The following is a 20,172-nucleotide window of genomic DNA, read 5'->3' on the forward strand; positions in this document are numbered from 1 at the left end:
GGAAGGGGAGATGTGAGAATATGGAAGAGTTTCATGAGTGTTTGTGGTGTAGATAAACAGGCGGATAAGATGTCCAGCACCACGGCCCTTTCTATCGTAATTCAAGGTGTTTTTATCAGACTGATACAGGCAAGGGATAGGAACTGCTTTTTCCTATCCAGAAAGGGCTGTTGCTGAGGTTTGGCTCTCAGAGCAGGGGATGGCTCTCAGATCCCTCTTGGAGTTGACACTAATGCTCTCTATCCTTTTGTCTTTCCTTAGCATTTCTCAGAGAACCTGGATCACTTCTCTGACAACATGGAGGATTTCTCCAACGACCTCTTCAGCAGTTTCTTTGATGACCCAGTACTGGCTGAGAAGAACCCACTGCTGGACATGGACCTGGATCCACCCACTCCAGGCATCCAGGCAGAGCACAGCTACTCCCTCAGTGGAGACTCTGCTCCCCAGAGCCCCCTCGTGCCTGTCAAGACTGAAGATAATGCTAACGGTGAGCATGAGACATGTGCACTGCACAGCTTCGGGCACATCTGTTAGCAGAGGCTCTGGCTGGCTTCCATATATAAGGACAAACTGGCTATTCCTTGGGCTTGCGCATGGCTAATCCTGGGAAGAATCTGATCTGCCGTTGACAAATACAGCCCACATTTTTTCCTTCAGTTTGTGCTCCGACAGTCACATTGCTCCTTTGCTGGGCTAACTGTTATTTGCAAGGATGATAACTGGTTGTGGTTTGATGTGCTGGCAGCTTCTGGCAAGCAACAGGCAATATCGCTTTAGGACCCTGCAAACCTGGGTGTGGATGCTCTAGATCCAGGTCTGTTTTGGCATCAGGCAGCAGGGTTTTGGCTTGAATATAGGAAGCATGAGTCTCTGGCTGCAACCAGTGCTGGTACATGTGGAAAGCTAAGTGGCTTCTTTACCAGCAGATCTTTTAGCAGGAGACAGAGAGGAACAGTCATTTCAAAACCTATTTTTAAAACAATTCATTTCAGGATAATTTATGATGGGTGGATATTTTTAGAGCTGTCCTTGCAGAGAGTCCTGTAATTTGCGGGACTGTGTGGGTGTCCCAACAGCTGATGGACACCAGGCTGCCTGAAAAAGCAGTGGCACAGGCTCAGTATACACAGAAGAAAGCCATTCCTTTGAGCAAGAGTGAGACCTGGGACAGAGGCTTCCCTCTCATGGCCAGGAATGATCCCAGCTCTCTGGTACTAATGCCAAGGCAGGAGGAGAGGAGCTGGCCTCCTCTGCCCCTTTGGTCCCTGCAAAGGGCAAGGCCATCAGCGCTACGTTCCTTAGGGGCCACTCAAAGAGGTGGTGGGAGAGAGACTCATGGCAGGCCACACAAGCTCTGCCTTAGTATCAAAAAAGGTTTCCATTTTCATTTGTTTTTCTTTAGCTTTAACCCCAGTACAGTCTTGGAGGGCACTCAGCCCAAACAGGCAACCGGGTGACTAACAAAAACCAAACCAGCATGAGCGCATAGACACATCTTTATTTTGCCCCTGCAAATGAATAGGAGGAGATGAGGCTTGGGACTGAGAGAAGCAAAAAGCATGAGTATGTAGAAAGCAGTGAAATGAAGTCTGCCTGCAGACTCAGGGACTTCTCTCTGAGACACTTGTCACCACTTCTGCTCCTCTCCTCTGTGTCTGGACATGCCCCTGCTTCAGCTGCAGTGTCTCCAAGGCAAGACCATGATTCTCCTGAATGGAGTGTGATGCTGAACCTTGGGCAGAGGCCAGCACAGGGTGTACAGCGCATAACCCAGGAGAGCTGGAGATGGACCTGGCACTTGGTCTCTGAGAGTGCAGATAAGCTCTATACAGGGAGTCAGGCCTAGTATTAATGTGGCAGGAACCGGGGTATCTATGCACCCAGTCCTGCAGTGGGATAATTCAACCCGTCTTTCCAGGGATATCTTGGCTCGTAATTGGATGTGAGTCATATTCTAGTGTAGCCCTGAGTCAGGTCCAGTATTTGCAACACTGTGCAGTCCTTCTGGCACAGATCCATCCAGTCTTAGTCCTTTTAGACGTTCACTTCAAATTAATTACCCAGGAATGGCTTTTCTTTAACATTAAGCAAGCTCTGCTTGGTCTGCAGAGCTCCTCAGGAATGCCTGGGCTCTGTCTGGGCTTGGAGCTGGCTGAGGCTTGCTATTTATCAGCTTCCTCCCAGCTTTTCTGCAGATCTCCAAAACACTTCCAAATCCTGCCCCTTCCCATATGGTTCCCACTAACACAGGTCAGCTAGGGCAAGCCGCTGGGTGCATTGTGACCCTGCTTATCAGTGGAGTCTGCTTTCAGGGTGGTTCGCGCATATGGACTGGCTGCTTTGGTTCTCAGTACCAGCCCTCAGTTGTGCAGGGCGTGATTTGATGCCAGGAGCAGGGGGAGCCGGGGTTGTGCAGAACAGCGGGTGCTGGACCAGCCTCGGGCTAGTGCCCGCACTCCCGTACAGGTCCTGCTTCCTCACTGCTCTTTGCCTCACCTCCTCAACCCAGGGCAGCTATGGATATCTTTCAAACATACTTCCTCCCATTATGTACAGAGTATCTAGAGCAGAGGAGAAGCTTCCTGGCATGCCTCACCCAGCAACGTACAGTGAAATCTGCAGTGGTTACAGACTGGCCATACTTCTGAAACGTCCTCTGAGGCAGCAGAACATAGATGTGTCCACACAAAATGCCTTCTCCTCAGTCCCTCATTGACCCTCTTATGGCTTATGTGTTTCTGATTCTGTAACCCAATCGCTCCCCAGATAGATCTCGGAGGGTGGGAAAGAGAGCAGGGTCAGAATGTAGGCAGGAAATGGGAGGACAGCGCGTACTTACTTGGGTGTCTGCTCCTTGGACTGTCTGGACTGACAGCACTGGGGGCTGCTGTCTCACTGAGTCAAGTCTGAATGGGGAGAACCCTTGGTGGTCTGCTCTCCCTTGTCTGGTAACTTGCTTCAGCAGCAGTCCTCCCAGACAGAGGATGCCCCACGCCTCTGAGAAAAAGAGAAATGCAGAGCTTTGCAACAGAAAGGGAGGATGAGGAAGATGAGGCTTAAAATCACAGTGAGGGAACTTCAGATTAGCCAGTAGGCAAAACCTTCCTATAGTGGGCATAGTGAAACTGTAGAAGAGATTTAATGTGGAAAGCTGTGGGTTCTTCATCACTTTGCAGAGGGGTAAGATCAAGTCAGACAACCATCTGTCAGGACTGACCCAGGTTTAGTTGAACTTGCTTAGAGCAGTGGGATAGACTGGAAGACCTCTCAGGGTCCCTCATCTCTGTGACAGGCTGTGGTCAGTCAGAAGAATTCAGCCCAAGTTTTCTGGCTGCAAATACTTGTGGCTGTGTAACGCTTTGCCTCCTTCCATCAGAAGGGGCTTGTTTGCATACCAGGGGTAACTGGGACTTCACTACCAGCTGCGGGTTTGGTGTTCTTAGCAGGACAAGGAAAATGCAGTTCAGTCTGTGTCTGCTCAGCAGCCTCTCCATTGTCACGGCTGTGCAGTGCACCCCTGCCTGGGACGCTGCCTGATGACATTGGCCCTGCTGCATTGTGGGAAGCTCTAGGAAGCAATCCAGCAGCACTGAGAGCAGCACGCACAGCTGATAGGCACACGGAGCAGCCACAGCAACTCCTGTCTGTGCTTGAAGATGTCCAGTCACACAAGGAGCTGGAAGGAACGAGCCTTTGCTAGAGAGACCTATCCAGGCAGCAAAATAAGAGGTGCCAAACCAAAGACAGGAAGAGAACATATTCCACTGGCAAGGGCAACACTGTGTTAACTGATATAATTCTTGCCCGAGCTTTAACACCACTGTGTCCACACAAAAGCCAGAGGCAGGATTCTGCCCTGTCCTCTCCTGAGGGCACCAGAGTCTGAGTTGGGCAAAGATGACGTTAGGCCACCTTTAAGTTTAGTTCAGATGGTAGCTCCCACATGAACAGCTGCTTGCTTGTACCCTTCTTTGTGCAGGCTTTTCTGGAGCTGAGAAGGACCTTTCTCGCCCTCTCGTCTTGCCAGGATATCTTCTGGACTGAGACCTGCACTGCAGAGCTGCTTTGGGCAGCAGGCAGCTAGGCAACACCCCTGGGTCTGTGAGTGCTGTATGCAGACAGCAGTGTAGAGGGGTCAGGGAGTGAGCCTGACTGTGGCCTCGTGTTGAGCCAACTGGGGCACTACCTGGTGACACACTTAGCAATAGTCTGTCCTGCATCAAGACAAATGCGTTTCTCGTTGTCAGATAAAAAGGGGAAGGGATGAGGATTAGGGAGGAGGATGCAGGCTCCAGGCCAGCTAGGAGTAGCTTTTTGGCAGGCTGAAGTGTTTGAAGAGCAATGAGGGGAACAAAACTTCAGAGCAGAGCCCAGGCAGCTCTCCTGCCGAGCAGTTTTTTCCCCCATCTGAGCTGCAGCTTATCCACCACTGCCTTAAGTCCAGCTCCCGGGATCTCTGCTTCCAGTGACAAGCCAGGCTCACGCCGCAGACGTGCACGGGACAGAGCAGGCAGGGGGCATGGGGAGCATCCCCACACAGCTCCATTCAGTTCTCTTCAGACACTTCCTTTCCCTCACTGCTGCTTCGGTCCCTGCCAGAAATGGCAGAGGGGCATGGCTGTAGGCAGTGGTCCCCCTGAGCATGCGGGGTGGAGGAGGGAGCCTCAGACGTGAGACTGAGGGGAGCAGCCGTGGGAGCAGCCTGATAAGCGGGTGACACATTGGACTTCCTTCCACAGAAACGGACCTTCCTCTTCTCCTGTCACGCAACAAAGCTCTGGTACTTGGCACAACATTGGCGGGAGGCCAAAGCAGCACGTACAGCCACCTGTCAGCCTTTCACTGTCATCATGCTTGCCCTCTCAACAGTTCTCTAGCACAGAGATGGTGCTATTCTTGGTAACACACCTGGCAACTCTGGGATGCTGCCCGTGCTGCCTCAGGAGCAACAGCCTAGCATCCTCCTCTCACTGAGCTCTAAATATAAATAAGCTCCAGAGGACAAGACCGGGACACCACTGGGGGAAGAAACCCTGCAGCTGTCCTCCAGCGCTTGGGCTGCACAGTCAGAGCAGAGCAGAGACACAATCCCTCTAGCTCTGTCCTGTCTGTTCTGCGCATGCTGGGGGTTCATTCCCTTTTGTACTCTGTGTTGTGGGCCTGCACACGCTTGTGTGGTGACAGTGCTAAACTTGGAAAGGCAGCCTCCCCAGATGGTGGGAAGCTGTCTGCATGGATTTTTTTTATCTTGTCCTGTTCTTGCTGGAGTTTGACTCTCACATTGTGCATGTTTCAGAGCTGGAGAATGGAGTGTGGTCGCTGGGGCCCAAGCTCTGCTCCATCATGGTGAAACAGGAACAGAACCTGGCTCTAGACCTGCCTGAGTCCCAGCTAGCTGCCAGCTCCATACCAGTGCTGAACCTCAACCCTCTGCAGAGACTGCCAGTCCCCGAGGAGGTGAGCCCATCTAAGATCCATCGGGAACCCGGGCTCTCACACAGCGGCACCCGGTGATGCGGACCCAGCCATGTGACTGCAGGGTCCTGCTAGGTGATTTAGCCTCTGGACAGACAGGAGAAGGTGATACAAAGCCCGGGTACTGCATTGTTTGTCATTCTCCTCTTGAAATGGCAGTCAGAGGAGCAGCACGCCTGATGCTAGCTAGAACTGTGTTCTTGATTCCTGCAGTGAAGCTACAAGACAGCTTATCCTTCCAGAGAAAAACGGTGGAAGGAGGGTTTTCTCCAGCACAGGAGGCTTTACAATCTCAGTTAAATACAAGCATGTTTCCTTGGCACAAAAGCCAAAGGCTTTTAAACTTGCACATGCTGGACGCCTGTCCCCTCCAATCTGCCAGTATCTCTATAGCCACTCTTGGCTTATTTTAATTTTTCGGAGAACAGTGTCAATGAATGTGATGCCAATGACCCCACTACTCATGAGTATAGACCCCTGCTCTTCCACTGTCTTTTTCATGGCTTTGGGCCTCTCACTTTTCTCAGCTGCTCACTGGAAATGGAGGTCCCACTCCAGGTCCTGCTTGCTTTTTCCTATGAAGCAGCAGGAATTATTATTTCTAAGAAACAAGGGGCCAAGTCTTTTGGTCATATCTAAGAAGTTCTTAAGAAGTCTGTTTGTCTGAAGGAGGCTCACTTATGCCACTGGTACGTGGGCGTAAGTTGGGGACTCTGTTCAGCTGGCCCTGAGTCCAGCTGTGTTGGATGGGAAGGTTTGACCAGTCTCACACAGACCTTGGCTATCTTGTAGCAGCTCAGTAGATCACAGTAGAGCATCTCTGGGGTTCACTTCCTTTTTTCACTCATGCTGAGCATCTTTTCATTTAAACAACCATCCAAAACAAATGGGTACTTCCAGCCAAAACTGTGCACAAACTTACTCCATTATTTACACAGCTTGAACTTGCTGTGCCCTTGAAGCTCTGCTGTGTGCGCTCAGCGGCCGTACCATGGTGCTCTCTCAGCTGTGTTTACAGTCTGGAGGAGTTTGCAATGTGTCTGTTTAGTGTAAAAACTCCCCCAGCCTATGGTGGGCTGGGGGCTGGTGAGCCAGGGAGCTGAGGGGCAGCATAGCCCAGATGGGAATAAATCTACTCTTTATTTAACTCTCAGCCCCCTCCGATTGGAAACAGCTGCCCAGTGGCCCTGGTGAAAATCATGTGAGCAGGACAGGGGGTTTGTTCTGTCTCTGTTTCTGTACAACCTCTATACTCCTATTTCTAATGAAGGCAGATCAAAGAGGGACTTCCCATGATAATGCAGAGGTTGGTTTAAATTGCACTGTCTGGGTCTAGCAAGGGAAGAATTGCCAAGGATAAAAGTCATATCCCTTTCGGAGGTACTCAGTGCACGGCTTGGCAGCATATCCATCTGCCACTGCCTCTTCTTCTGCAAACATATGTTTGCACTCTGTGTGCCCAGCGACACAGACTTCAGGGGGCTTATGTTTGGACTCCTGGTTTCTGTTATATGTAGTGAGAGGCTGCTTCGGGGCAGAGCTATGAGATGGGGCAGTACAGAGAGCAGGGGAGCAGCGGCTGTGAGCAGAACTGGCAGGAGCCCTCTGGGCAGGGCAGGTGGCAGCACCCAAGAGCTCTTTCTGCTTCTCTTCCACAGACTCCCATAGAAATGACTCCAGCACCTGTGATCAAAGCTGAACCCAAAGAGGTGAACCAGTTTCTAAATGTACCTGCAGGTAAGAAGATAGAATTTGCTGGTCAACTTACATCCCTCTATTTTACTCAGATATAGATATTATTATACAGGGAGGAAAGAAAACACCTGAGAGCAGAGCCATGCATGCAAGGTAATACTGGGGCACAGACCAATAGAGGAGTGAGCACTGCACTGTTCCAACTCAGATCAGTGTCTGGATCAGCAGCCATGCACAGAATTGTTCAGACAGGGACTCCCAGGCAAAACAGGCTACCTCAGAGTTGGAAATATGCAAGAATGCCTTTAAAATCCTCAGAGGGACTGTAGTGTTATCCAAAAACAACCATCTGAAAGTCAGGAAATTCAGGATCCAGTTTAATTTGAAAGAAACCCAAGCATCTGAAAATCTGCCGATGCACAAATGAAAGCACTACAGGAACTCCCACTGCCGCAGAGAGACATTCCTTAGGCATATTCCCACCTCCATTAAGGCCCCCAGGGCTCTCCAGTACAAAGTGGGGACAGTTTTCAAGTGCTTGGCAACCAACGGAGTGACCAGAGCCCCTTTGGATCAAGTGTGCTGGCAAGTGTGTCAGCCCTGTGGTGCTTTTGGAAGAGCTCTTCTCTTACAGAGCTTCCTGTACTTGTGAACAGGCTATGGAGCAAAACGTCACGGGCTTTGTACTCCATTTTGGTTGACACCGGAGTACCTTATTGCTTTGTAAATACCTTCAGTGTCTTGGCAAAGCCCCTGCCAGCTCTCTGACTCCTGCAGTTCCTAGTTTAGCACATTTGAGGTCAGCCTCATCTCTGTCTTGGGCAGTGCTCAGTCCAGCCTTGTTCTCAGACCCACCCCATCTTGTGAGACTCATCACCCTCTCCTTTCTGTGCTGTGTTATGGTGGTGCCTTCTCCTGTTGCTGCTCAGGGCCCTGTGCCTGCACCAACAGGCTGACATGACAGCCGTTGAATTGATGTCCTTATTTCTCAGTAGATGACCTGGTGCAGATGCCTCCAACTCCACCCAGCAGCCATGGCAGTGACAGCGACGGATCCCAGAGCCCCCGGTCCCTGCCTCCCTCCAGCCCAGCCCGGCCCGCTGCTCGCTCTTCTACTGCCATCTCCTCCTCACCTCTCCTCACGGCACCACACGTAAGGAGGCAGCAGGATGTCACTGGGACACAGGGCTCCTTGGTGCTCAGAGGGGGCTGGAGGCTTTCCAAGGCTCATGTGGGGGGATCCTGCCCTTGTTAAGGTCTCCAAACTGAAATGCTTTGGCAAGGCAATGTGATGTCCTAGCACAGGGGTGGGGGGACAGGATGGTGCTCACAGGAGTGAGGAGAGTCTTGCACAATGCGTACCAGCAGCTATTTTGTTTCAGCAAGTGCTGTCTTTCACCCCATACTTTGGGAAGTGGACCATGCACTGGAGGACTTTCTGAGGAGGTTAATGGAAGAGAAATGAATAACCAAGAATTCCCATAACATTCTGGTTTTTAACCATTGCCCAAAAGTTCTTTGGTGGGGTCCTGCAGTGCAAATGTGTAGCCAGCCATGAAGGAGCAGATGCCCTCTCAAGTAAAAGAGGAAGGCAGCTGCTGAGCTGTGCCCCCAGGATCAGGTTGAGAGCAGGAAAGAACACTGCCCTGCACCTAGTTGTACTGAGCCACTAGCTGCTCTGCAAGGCTTTAAGGAGGATCACTGGCACAGAACTCCTTGCTGACGCTGGTGGCTACTCTCTGTGTGTTTCAGAAGTTACAAGGGACCTCTGGCCCACTGCTCTTGACTGAAGAGGAGAAACGCACCTTGATTGCCGAGGGCTACCCCATTCCTACCAAGCTGCCCCTCACCAAAGCAGAGGAGAAAGCACTGAAGAGGGTCAGGAGGAAAATCAAGAACAAGGTGACTATTTGCAAAAAATGTAACAACTGTGCAGTTCCCATGATTCCAGAGCATCCTCAGCTGACCAACGCTATAGTTACCCTCACCTTCTCAGCTGCAGTGCAGCTCAGAGAAGGTGGGACCCTGCCTTTGGTGCACTGGCACGAGCCTCCCAACCCACAGAAATGGTGCCATGGGGCATCTGTGCATGAATGCTGTGCATGCAGCCCTGTCTGGGGAGTGTGGCTTCCAGCCCGGCTCCTGGGAGTGTGTGGCCTGGGATGGGGCCCACAAGCTAAGGCATCACGGATCAGAGAAACCGGCCTGGTCAGGCCTTGCTGGAGGGGCAGGGAAACAAGAGCCATTGCATGGTGCAGGATGGGTGATGCACAGAGCTCATTAGCCAGGCAGAGGCTGTGAGACTTTAGGCTGTGATTAGAAAGCATCCCGTGGGAGAAATGATGAGACCCTGCATTAGTCACCCAGTGACTCAGAAGTGGTCTGGGGCAGAATCTGCCCAGATGGCCACAGCACATACATACCCATGTGAGTCAGGGGAGTTCAAAGCAGCCCTAAAGATGCTCTCAGCAGTGAGGGGGTCAGGCATACTGCAACAAATTGTTGTGGCCTACAGGCCAAAGAAGGCTGCATACTCACAGCATCCATCCCTCCCAGTTTTGGCCTGGAGACCAGTAGCAATGGCAGACTGGAAGGCAACTTCCCCATTTACCTTTAGGGTGCTGTGTGTGCAGGGAACAGACAAGATGAGGGAGCCACAAAGAAATGTCTAGAGGCTTATGATACTGATTCCTCTCTGATGACTGCCCCCCTCACAGATCTCTGCTCAGGAGAGTCGCAGGAAGAAGAAAGAATATGTGGAATGTCTAGAGAAAAAGTAAGTTTCTCCTTCTCAGTCTTACCTTTGAAAAAGGAGCCCTGTCCATGTACAGCCCCCAAAAGAAGTTTGGTTTGGGATCCTGCCTCTACTCCCCTCCCTCCTAGAAATCCTCTTGCAGGATAAAGATTGCTCTAGAAACCTTGTGTTTCCAACTGCTTGGTTTGGCTGGTCCCCTGCAGAACACGGGACATTTTGGCTGCCAACAAGGTAGGATTTTGGGTAAGAGTCATGTTTCCCCACTAGAAGTTGCTTCTATTTTGTCTGTCCCATAAGCAGCAGGCCCTCTGAGGGCACTGACCACGTCTTTTCCCCCCTCTCTTTCCCATAAAGGTGGACACACAAGTATTTGATAGCAAGAAAAACCTTGCACTACAGTTATTCCCCACACTCCCTCCCCTTCCGCTGTTCCCTATGTGAGCTTTGTTTTTCTCCTTGCAACCCTGAGGTCCTGCATGTACGGCAGGCATAAGCCTAAGGTGACATCACATGACACTGACAGGGTAGAAAATAACTCTTGAGGGCCTGATCCTGTGATCCTCTCTGTACTAGCAGCCCCTGATGGGCATTCCCAGGCAAAGAACAACACCGGGATCCAGGTGCAAATTCACGTTTCTGTTTAAATACCATCTTCTTCCCCGTTATTAACACCACCTAAGATCAGCAAAATGGAAAAAAACAACCGCCAAATCCAACCTTAATTAACTCTTCTCCCTGATGCTATTTGTTTATATTCTCTAAGTTTGTAGAAATGCTGAATGAAAACAGATGACTCAAGGCACCTTCAAGTTCTCATGCCCTTCCATAAGCAGCACCTCATCATGCATGTGTGTTTCCAGGCATCAGAGCATATCACCTCCAGCTAATGACACCCAGATCCTTCAAGCCGGGGCTGGGGAGTTGGCTGGCCTTGCTCAAGTGGCAGGTCCAGGGCTTTCTGTGCTGGGGCCTCTTCCCCAGACATGGCTGTGGTGCCTGTATGTACTCAGTGGTTTGTTACGCTAGCACATTGCTGTGACAGATGGCTTTCAAACAATGCCAGGTTTAAATGTGAACCAAAAGCAGCATTCAGTGATTTTTTTTAATGCAACAAGTCTTTGGTCAGCTTGGCTTTCTGTAAGAGCTGGTTTGTCAAAACCTGTACTTGGGCCCTTCACCGTTCACTTCACCTTCACCTTTGCTGCAAGCCCAGTTTTTACACGGAACGCCTGGTTCGGAGGCTGTGCTGGAAACCTCCAGCAGGATCAGGCTGTGTCCCTGGCCTGCCTTCCTCCGGGCCTGGAGGCATTCCCCCTCCCTCGCCCCAAGTGCAGCCGAACCACTTTCCCTTCTGAAGCAGTGGGAGGGAGCCTGCAGGTTCTCTGCTGCCCTCAAGTGCCTGCAGTTGGAGCTGGCCCAGCATTTGCACAGAACTGCCTGGTTTTCATATGCAAGGTGCGCAGCCACGGCAGATTCTCAGTCTGAGTAGGAGAAGTTTGAATTTGTCCCCCTGTTCCTTTTCCATGCTCCTTAGCGGGGTTTGGAAGTGATGGAAATGCCTGCATAACTTTGGGTCTGTCCTGACCTGACCTGCCTGTAACTGGGTGCTATTGACTCTCCCAGCCCTCGGGAAAGCCTGAACTGGGAAATGTCAGGTGTAACTGTCCACCTGCAATCTCATCCCTGGTCCATTGGGGCTGGCGGCAGCCAGGCAGGCCAGGGACACCTGGCTCCAGGACCATATCTGCAGGTGATGGATGGGGCCACTGAGCCTCCACACCCTGAGAGAGGCAAGGACTGCTTTTGCTTTATCTGTCTGGCCTTTGTAACTAACCAGCTATGGGTTTTATTCCTGCAGGGTTGAGACATACACAACAGAAAACAATGAACTCTGGAAAAAAGTGGAGACCTTAGAAAATGCAAACAGGTAAGAGGGGCTAGACCTGACCCTCTGTGGGCAGGGCAGGGTGGGCAGGAAGGGAAGTTAGGGGGGTGCTGGGGCAGGGAGGTGAGAAGAGAAAGGCAGGCTCCCCCAGCTCCTGGCGGGATGGGCGCTGCTCGGTGAGGCGCTGGTTTTCGGCCCGTGGCAGCAGCGAGGCAGCTGGGTTTGGTTAGCGAGCCTGGAATGTTTGTGTTGGGACGGCCAGGCTGCGCTGCAGCAAGAGGAGGGAGGGAGGGAAGGCGCGTTTCTCACATCTCTTCCTCCTTCTCCCTGCAGCCCTTTGGGCTCATGCTGCCCTCCCCATTGCCCTCCAGGCCTCTGGCTGCTTCCAGGGCAGCTGCACTGAGGGAGGTCCCTCACACCAGCCTCTCAGACCCACTGTTTCTGCTCTTGGGCTCTTTGGAGGAATACAAGGTCCTGGGCATAATGTGCCTGTTTCAGGTTTCTCTTGAGAGAGAGCTGAACAGACTTGGTGAATACAGGGAAATTCCTCTAACAAAGGCAGAGATCCCAGCTCCCACCAAATCCAGGGCAACTCCCTGTGCATGTGGTACCCCAGCCCTTGCCCTGCCTCTTCCCCTTGCAAAGCAAGCCTGAAGAATCTCCCTCCCATCTGCTGCTGCTCACCTGAAAGAAGCAAGCTGTTCCCACAGCCCCAAAGCAAGGCCCCTGGCTCCCTTGCCCAACAATCTGGTGAGCGCTTGTGCTCCTAATACGCAGAGCTGGCCGACTGATCACCAGGGGAATTTGCTTCCTTGGAAGCAAATAATGAAGTCTCCCCTCCCTGCAGTGGGGATGGGCAGCAGGAGCTGGAGGAGGGCCCAGCTCTGCTCTCTCTTACGGGGTGCAATAGGTGTGAGCAAGGGCAGGGTCAGCTGCAGGGCTGTTGAGGGGGAAGCTCATTTCTATAGCCCCGCTTCGATCACCCCCAGCTCGAATTGAAGGGGAGAACCGCAGCCAGAGAGCCAGTCCCCTCACCCACCCCTCTGCTACCACTGCAGCTCATGGAGTACTCCTTGAGGCTTTGCTGCACTCCTTCCTCCCATCTGTGACACGAGTCCTGTGGCCCTGGCTTCCAGGCCAGCCACTGGTGCCAGGACCAGGGACTGTCAGGCATGGTCTGGCTGAGGTCTGTGCATGGCCGGAGCCTCCCATCTGCTGGAGACACAGCTGCCCAGCGGCTCTCATCCACGGGGCACAGCCTGCTGCCCGGCCTCGCTGGAGTGCAGGCAGCCTCTGCTGCTGAAAAAGATTGAGCCCCACCCTGCAAAATCAGGAGATTGACCTAAAAGCCAGGAGAGGTTTTTTTTTTCAAAATACACATTGTGTTCTTTCTGATTGGGTTTGGTTTTCAAGTACTGCCAGTGGGATGCTCTGTGCTACTCTCCACATGTACAAGGAGCAGAAAAGGATTTGGAAAGAGATAAAGCTGGGATTCTCCTGCAATCTCCTGGCTCCAGGACCTGGCATTTTATAAAAGCTCAAACATATTTGTGTAAAACAGTCAGTGCTCCCAGGGGGAAACACTCAGTAGTCTGCATTTCAGTAACTTGCAGCCCTTGGGAACTGTGTGCTATGTAGTCTCCCTCATTGCAGATTTCTTCACCAGCCCAGTGAAGGGTTCGGTGACTTTTACTAACAACACACCTACCACTGTTCCGTGCTTATGTGTGCCAATGCCCATGTTCAGTTAAATGGGGCAGAGAGACCTTAGCATGTGGTCCAGCTGGGGCAGCCAGAGAATGAATTAATTGCTGAACTCAAGATTTGGCTTTGCCCACATCCCTCTGCAGAGTTTTCCAAGACTGAAGAAGCTGGAGGGGATCAAAACTGTTTTTTGTTTCTCTCTCCACCATATGGTTTGGGGCACAGGTTGAGCTGCAGAGCATGTGTCTTCGAGTGAAGTGGAAGCAGGCGGGCCTGTGCTCAATGTCTGACCTGACTACAAAGTTCAGCCCCTGTCCCAGAGCTTGGTTTTCATGGTAGCTCGCCTCTCCATTGCTTTGGGAGATGACTGGCTGGGCCTTGAGGCAGCCAGGACTCCTAAATGAGTGGGACATTCATAATGGTGGGTAGTTGCAGTGAAGGTTGTGGTGGATCTACCGGTGAGGAGACCAAGGGAAGGTGCTGCAGGGGGTTACCACAGCGTAATGGCATCTTGAGGCCGTTCTTCCCACAGTTCCTGCACACTATATATCTCAAACTCACCCTTTTTTGTTTCGTGCTTCCCAAGCCTGTTTGGTCAGAGAACTTGGGCAAGATACAGCAAGGGAGATACTTGTTTTCACAAGAAGGGAAAATCAAGGTAAAATATGAAAGGGGTAGTGGTATTCTTGCATCACTTACTGGCTGTTACCTCCTTATCGAGTTTTGATTTGGGTTGTTTCTTATCCTAGGACTCTGCTCCAGCAGTTACAGAAGCTGCAGGCTCTGGTAGCTGGGAAAGTCTCCAGACCTTACAAAATGGCTTCCACGCAGACTGGGACCTGTCTAATGGTATGAGCTTCACTTCCATCTTCCTTATTGGCCATGCTTCCCCAGACAGCTTTGTCGATTGCCTGTCTCTGCCCTCTTCCCTGCTGCCCAGCTGTGTTGCTTGTTACGTCTGTTCTCTCCTTTTGTGTTAAGAGTCACCAGAACTGGGCCCTGTGTCACACACACATCAGTAGTGTTAGTTGTTCATGCAACAGCATTAGAATAATTCCTGCATTTTCACTGTCTTGCTCTTTGGGGAAAACAGCACTTTGTTTGCTTTTCATTAGCAAAAATAATTTTTGACATTCAGCAAAAATCTTCAATGAGCTTCCATTGTAATGGGTAGAGTTTTCTTTTGCTGAGTTGGTAATGCTTAATGTTGAACTCAGCAGGGCAAATGAACAGTTCAAGAATTCCTCCCAGTGGGCATTACCTTGAGTTTATCAGCAAGAAGTGGCATCTGTTCTTGCTATAGGCAAGCACATCAGGCTTTGTTAAATCCAGCTGGAATTCTCTTCATTTGCCCTTTTGACTAACCAAAATGATTCGGGGTTGTCTGTTGGTTTTAGTAATCCCTGTTTGCCTCTTATTTCTCGTAGTAGAGGATCATGGTTAAGCAATACTGGCTTCACTGTGGAGCTTTGGGGCATGCCAGTGTGTGGCCATAACTAGAGTTAATTGCTTATTCTTCATTTTTTGCCAGGGGAAAAGTTTCTTATCCATGATGAATATATAACCTTCAACCCTGTGATGCCTTTGCAGGATTGTCATAGTAGCTGCGTGAGACAAATTTGTCAAAGTTAGTTATCTATATCTAGTTATCACTTCTGTACTGTTAGCAGTCATGAAAGGCAAACAGATGATGAGGTGCTTGCCCCACTTTCTCAGCAACCTCAGTGTCCTGAGGGGTTGTTTTTCGCTCTTGGTTCAATCAGTTTCCTTGGTTCTAGAGACCCTGCTCTGTAATTTCCAGCACTTTCTCCTTTCAAAATCTGCTCAAACTTTTGCTACTCTTTGCTGCCCCCATGTCAGACCAGATTTTAATGACTGTCTTTTCTCTTGGCTGCTCTGTGGCTTCATTCCCAAGTTCTTTCCACATTTTCGGGTGTGACCCAGCTGGGCCCAGTGACTCATTGCTCCTTAATGCAGCAGCTCATCAGAGCACCCCTGGCTCCAGCAGTTCTTCATCGCTACTGCCTGGAATGAGCAAGTTCAGGAGAGGTGCCTTCCAGACATCTCCTGTGCTATAGGCTGATAAAATACCTAATTTAGCTTCCCAACAATGTCTTATCTCTCCTTGCTACTCCCTTCGTTCCATGGCATCCCAGCCCACACACCAACTCTCTCAGGCTTCCTAGCTTTGAAGCATTTCAAGAATTTGTAATTTGCTTTTCTATCATCTGTGGCCAGTTCCTCTCACAGGCCTCCGAGTTCCCATTTTCCATTTTCAAATACAGCGCTCCTTATCACGACAGATATGTAGAATCATCATGCCTTGCAGCATGGGAGTGGAGCAGAGTACCCTTCTTTTTTAGCCCTGTGTGATTCCTGCTGGATATTTGTCCGACCAGTTCTTGAAGGCCTCCAGTGATGAGCAGTCCTCAGCCTCCTCAGGCAAACCATTCCAATGCTTTGTTATCTTTCTCAGATAAAGCCTTCGTGCTATCTCATCTCAGTCTTACTTGCAACAGCTTAAGCCTATTACAACTTCTGCCCACTGTAAGCAGGATCAGTTTACCCTCCCTTTGTGCAGCTGCATTTTACATATTTGAAAAGTGTTGTTTTCGAGCAACTCCCTTCAGCCTGCTCTGCTAAATGACTACGATTTCTTCAGTCTTCCCTTGTAGGCTGAGTTACTGAATCACTGCTTGTTCCCAGAGCTCTCTTCCAAACTTCCTCCAATTGCCCCACATCTTTTTGGAAGTACAGGGCCCAAAGCTGGACACAGTGTTCCACCTGAAGGCCAGTACAGAGCCAGCCAGGCAGCCAGAAAGCCTGTTCATACTGCCCAGGCTGAGATTTGCCCTTTGCAAAGTGACACCGACTTGTGCCCACCTTGTGCTCCATTTTAAGTCCCAGATCCTCTTCTGTAGAACAGCTGCCTGGCCACGTAGCTGCTGATGTGTTTCCTCTGTTAATCGGTCCTGCCACCTCGCAGGTCTCAGCAGGTCTTGGCATTTGTCTGTATTGATCTCCTCACTGTTTCTTGGACCACTTCTCCCCATGGTCAAGGTGATTCTGAACTTGAATCCTGACCAAAAGCCAGTCTGCTTGTAGTCTCTCCCATCTGCAGATTTGATACAGTCCATCATCCAAGTCAAGCTTAAAAATGTTGAATCTTGCCAGAGCCATAACGGATCTCTCTGCTACTCCATCTGCTACATCCTCCCAGTTTGACAGTGTACCATTTGATAACTACGCTCTCAGAATGTCATTTTTTGATTAATTTTGCCTCCACCTTACCAACTGGTTTTGCAGTAGTTTCCTCTAGCTTAGTTTCCCTTGCTTTTTAAGAGGTCAAAATGGTGAGATGGTCAAAAGCTGCGAGATGAGTGGTACTCAGAGTCAAACCAAGAATTATTGTTATGAAGTGTTACAGAGTTTGAACTGGAACCGAATCAGAGCATCAGAGTTAACCTGAAACAAAACAGAGTAAAAACAATGCTGGTTTGCAAAGCCCCAGTTGAAAGCCATGTTAAAGCAAGATGTTAAGTACACTGCTCTTTCCCAGCCCATAAAGCCTGTTTTGTTTTAGAAGAGAAGAACAGGCTTCACAGGGCTGGCTCCCCTTTCTGGAAGTTGTGTGTTTGGCTATGATAATTCCAAGCAACATCTATTCAGAATTTATTTTTTCCCCTGTTTTTGTGGAATAAGGGTTCTAAATGCCTTGTGTGCCAGATATGATGTGCTTAGACAGCATCTATGCTGTCCACATTTAGTTGCCTTACTTTAAAAATAGCCACAAAGAGTCTAGACAATTAAAATCCCTCTTTACATAGCATAGTATCCCCGTGCTATTATTTGATCTTCCACATCTCCTGGAATCTACTGGTGGTCAAAATTACCTTGATGTGCCAGCTTCTGTGCGTTACTGAGGCATGGCTATTCTGAAATAGGTGGCTATTCTGAAAAGCAGTCAAGCAATTGCTGGCTGTCCCCACAGGTGTCCTCACAGGTCAGACTTAGCTAGTTTATACATAGGTAGTAGAAATCACCAACAGATGCATTGCCTCTTTGACGTGCTCGGTCTGACCACTGAGCTGGCGGCAGCTAGTTTCATACCACCCATGGCACATGGGTATTTGGGTGATAAGGATTTGGCTCTGTATCATTTCCCATGTGTCCCCTCTTGCTCTGTACTGGTAGTTCCCTAAACTCTGTAGAGTCCCTTACGCTCCGCACTGGCATCTCGCTCTGAAACTTTACTATTACGGCAGAATTTACAGACAGGTGCAGACCTACCAGAGGGGGATTTCCAGGGAGCGTTCATCTGCCTCTCTCCTTTTATACTGCCCAGTAGCTCTGACTGTTCTGCCTGACAGCAGAAGGCACGGACACGTGGTCCAGCATACATGCATGTCAAGCGTAAATTTAACCCTTTCCTTGGACTCTCCATTCTTGCTTTCAGGTATTAGGCGGCTGCAGTTCTTCTGTCATTTCTGTCCTCGCATGGACAGTAGCTTCACTTTGCTATGTGCTGTGGTACCTCACAGATTTCTCCCAGTGAGCTTGTTTTCTTACAGCCCACTACAGCTCCTACTGAGACGATGGTCAGGTTCCCTTTGGTCAAGGCAGAGTTCATCCCTTCTGCTGAGTCTCCCTCTTTCTCGGCATGTTCCCTAGCTATGCCTTCCACCATCTCTCATCAGCTGGATGGGCAAGTTCTCACTACTGAACCAGAAATACTTCAAATAAAGCACATGAGGAAGCTTCTGGCTTCCCTTCTTAGATTTGCAGCGGAGATTAGCAGAGCAAGCCCTTTCCCTCCCTGAGGGACCACAGTGACCCAGTTGTCAGCCTGACCACATGTTCTCACACAGCCTCATGTTCGTGTGCTGCGGGGGGAGTGTTTCCTCATGGCTAGCGGCACTAACTCTGTGCTGATCTCCTGTCTAGGTGCTGGCACTCTGCTTCGTTCTGATCCTGGGATCCCTGATGCCCTGTCTCCCTGAGTTCTCTTCAGCATCACAGACAGTGAAAGCAACACCAGCACCAGACATTTACACAACTAGTAAGAGTGAGTCTAACGTGGTTCCTCCATTTCACTCTGTCAAACCATTTCCAGCTCTTCTCTCGACACTCCGGGTTCAGGGGTAGCGTCCTCCCCTCAGTGCCTACCCCATATGCTGGGGCTCTGGCGAGGGGAGATTCCTGGCCTGTCAGTGGTACAGACTCTGATAACAGCACCTTGTTTGGGCCTGTTGTCATTCTCTGCTAACCATTGTTCCAAAACATGACAAGTGTCAAAGGAAGGAACACGAGGGAAAAGTCCCAGAGCAGATTGATTGTCTGTTGAAGAGGCCATGTGTCCAGGGGGGCCTTTGCCTCCTGAAGCTGGGGGGTGGTGGGTATTCTGCAGAGCAGGCCTCCTGCACAGTTACACGTGGACAAGGCCATGGCTGGGTGAGCATGTGCTGAAACCACCACCGTGACCCACATCCATTGCAAGAGACCTTGTCCTCATTGTTAACCAATGCTCTCCTTTTTTCCAGTTCAGTCACGGAGCCTCCTTTTCTATGATGAGGGTGCTGGCTCCTTAGAAGAGAGCTATAGCTCCTTCCTAACCATGGACCATCCTGAGGGGTGGGAGGCCAAAAAAGGGCAGTCTGAGGAGGGAAGGCCTCATCTGGCCAGGACACATGAGACGGCCAAATATCTGAGCAAATCCCAGCTGGAGGGTCCTGACCAGAACCGAACTGACCCAACTCTCACCCACCTCAAAGAGCAATTCCATGAGAGGTAAGCAGGTGGGGGCCACCCTCTGAGCCCCAAAACACAGCATGGTATCTGGGAGTGAGCAGCAGGCATGTCCTCTCTGCTGCAAGCTAGGGACAGCTGAGCTGCCCGGGACAGGCAATTAGCTGAAGAGCAGTGGCTGGAGGAGGCCAGTCCTGGCAGGGAGCGTAAGACCAAGTTTATTTTTGAGAGCAAAAGTTTGGGACTCCATAAAGCAGTCTTCCACTGGCATAGAGGTGGGGAGGACTGGGTGATTCAGGTGGTCCCAGGCTTGCTGGTCGTTCAGGGCCCTGGGGAAGGGCTCCATGCTGGTCAGAGCAAAACAGCTGGGCACACAGAGAGGTGAATTTGCATAGGAGGCTGCAATGAACCTTGACTGATGCCTTGTCTTTTCTTTTCCTCAGGGAGACAAGCTCCAGTGAGACAGCTGAATACTTGTAGCAGCTGCTGGACCTCAAGGCCTCATCTGTCTGATTGCAGGATTCCCTCCTCACCGAGCAACTGAGGGGACTTGGCGGGAGAGGTCGCTGCATTCAGACATTCCTAAACTGGCCTTGGGTTCAGCTCCTCCCCTTCCCCACGCCCCCCTGTTAGTACTGATCTCTCTGAGGGGAGTCGCAGGACTGCCAGAACCAGCAATAAATGTCTGGCGAAGCCCTGAGACGCCCTTTTCTCCTGGCCTTACCTCCTGCTTAAATGAGCACTACCCTATGGGTATGGGCTTGCCTTGGAGTGGAGGGAGATCAGGGGAAGCCCTCAAACTATTCAGCTCACTCCCCAAAGCCTCCAGACCAAGGGGCCTGTCCCCAGACGTGTACCCCTTGGCTACATCAGATGCACCTGAAGGAGAGAGAGAGAGTGCTGGATTTAC

General features: G+C 50.7%; 1 protein-coding gene across 1 annotated transcript in view; it reads left to right on the forward strand.

Annotated features, from left to right (window-relative positions):
• Positions 1 to 19,742, forward strand: part of CREB3L1 (cAMP responsive element binding protein 3 like 1) — a gene marked incomplete at both ends in the record, with an annotated part of 44,150 nt that extends 24,408 nt beyond the window's left edge. Inside the window, 11 exons of the mRNA XM_082316861.1 lie at positions 262 to 490; positions 5,300 to 5,460; positions 7,137 to 7,215; positions 8,169 to 8,326; positions 8,926 to 9,075; positions 9,891 to 9,949; positions 11,787 to 11,855; positions 14,267 to 14,366; positions 18,462 to 18,582; positions 19,058 to 19,304; positions 19,706 to 19,742. Of these exons, the coding sequence (XP_082172987.1) occupies positions 262 to 490; positions 5,300 to 5,460; positions 7,137 to 7,215; positions 8,169 to 8,326; positions 8,926 to 9,075; positions 9,891 to 9,949; positions 11,787 to 11,855; positions 14,267 to 14,366; positions 18,462 to 18,582; positions 19,058 to 19,304; positions 19,706 to 19,742 (1,410 nt within the window). The remainder of the gene's footprint in view (positions 1 to 261; positions 491 to 5,299; positions 5,461 to 7,136; positions 7,216 to 8,168; positions 8,327 to 8,925; positions 9,076 to 9,890; positions 9,950 to 11,786; positions 11,856 to 14,266; positions 14,367 to 18,461; positions 18,583 to 19,057; positions 19,305 to 19,705) is intronic.
• Positions 19,743 to 20,172: the final 430 nt, after the last annotated feature.

The sequence above is a fragment of the Platalea leucorodia genome (assembly GCF_965183815.1).
Source record: "Platalea leucorodia genome assembly, chromosome: 7".
NCBI classification, from domain to species: domain Eukaryota; kingdom Metazoa; phylum Chordata; class Aves; order Pelecaniformes; family Threskiornithidae; genus Platalea; species Platalea leucorodia.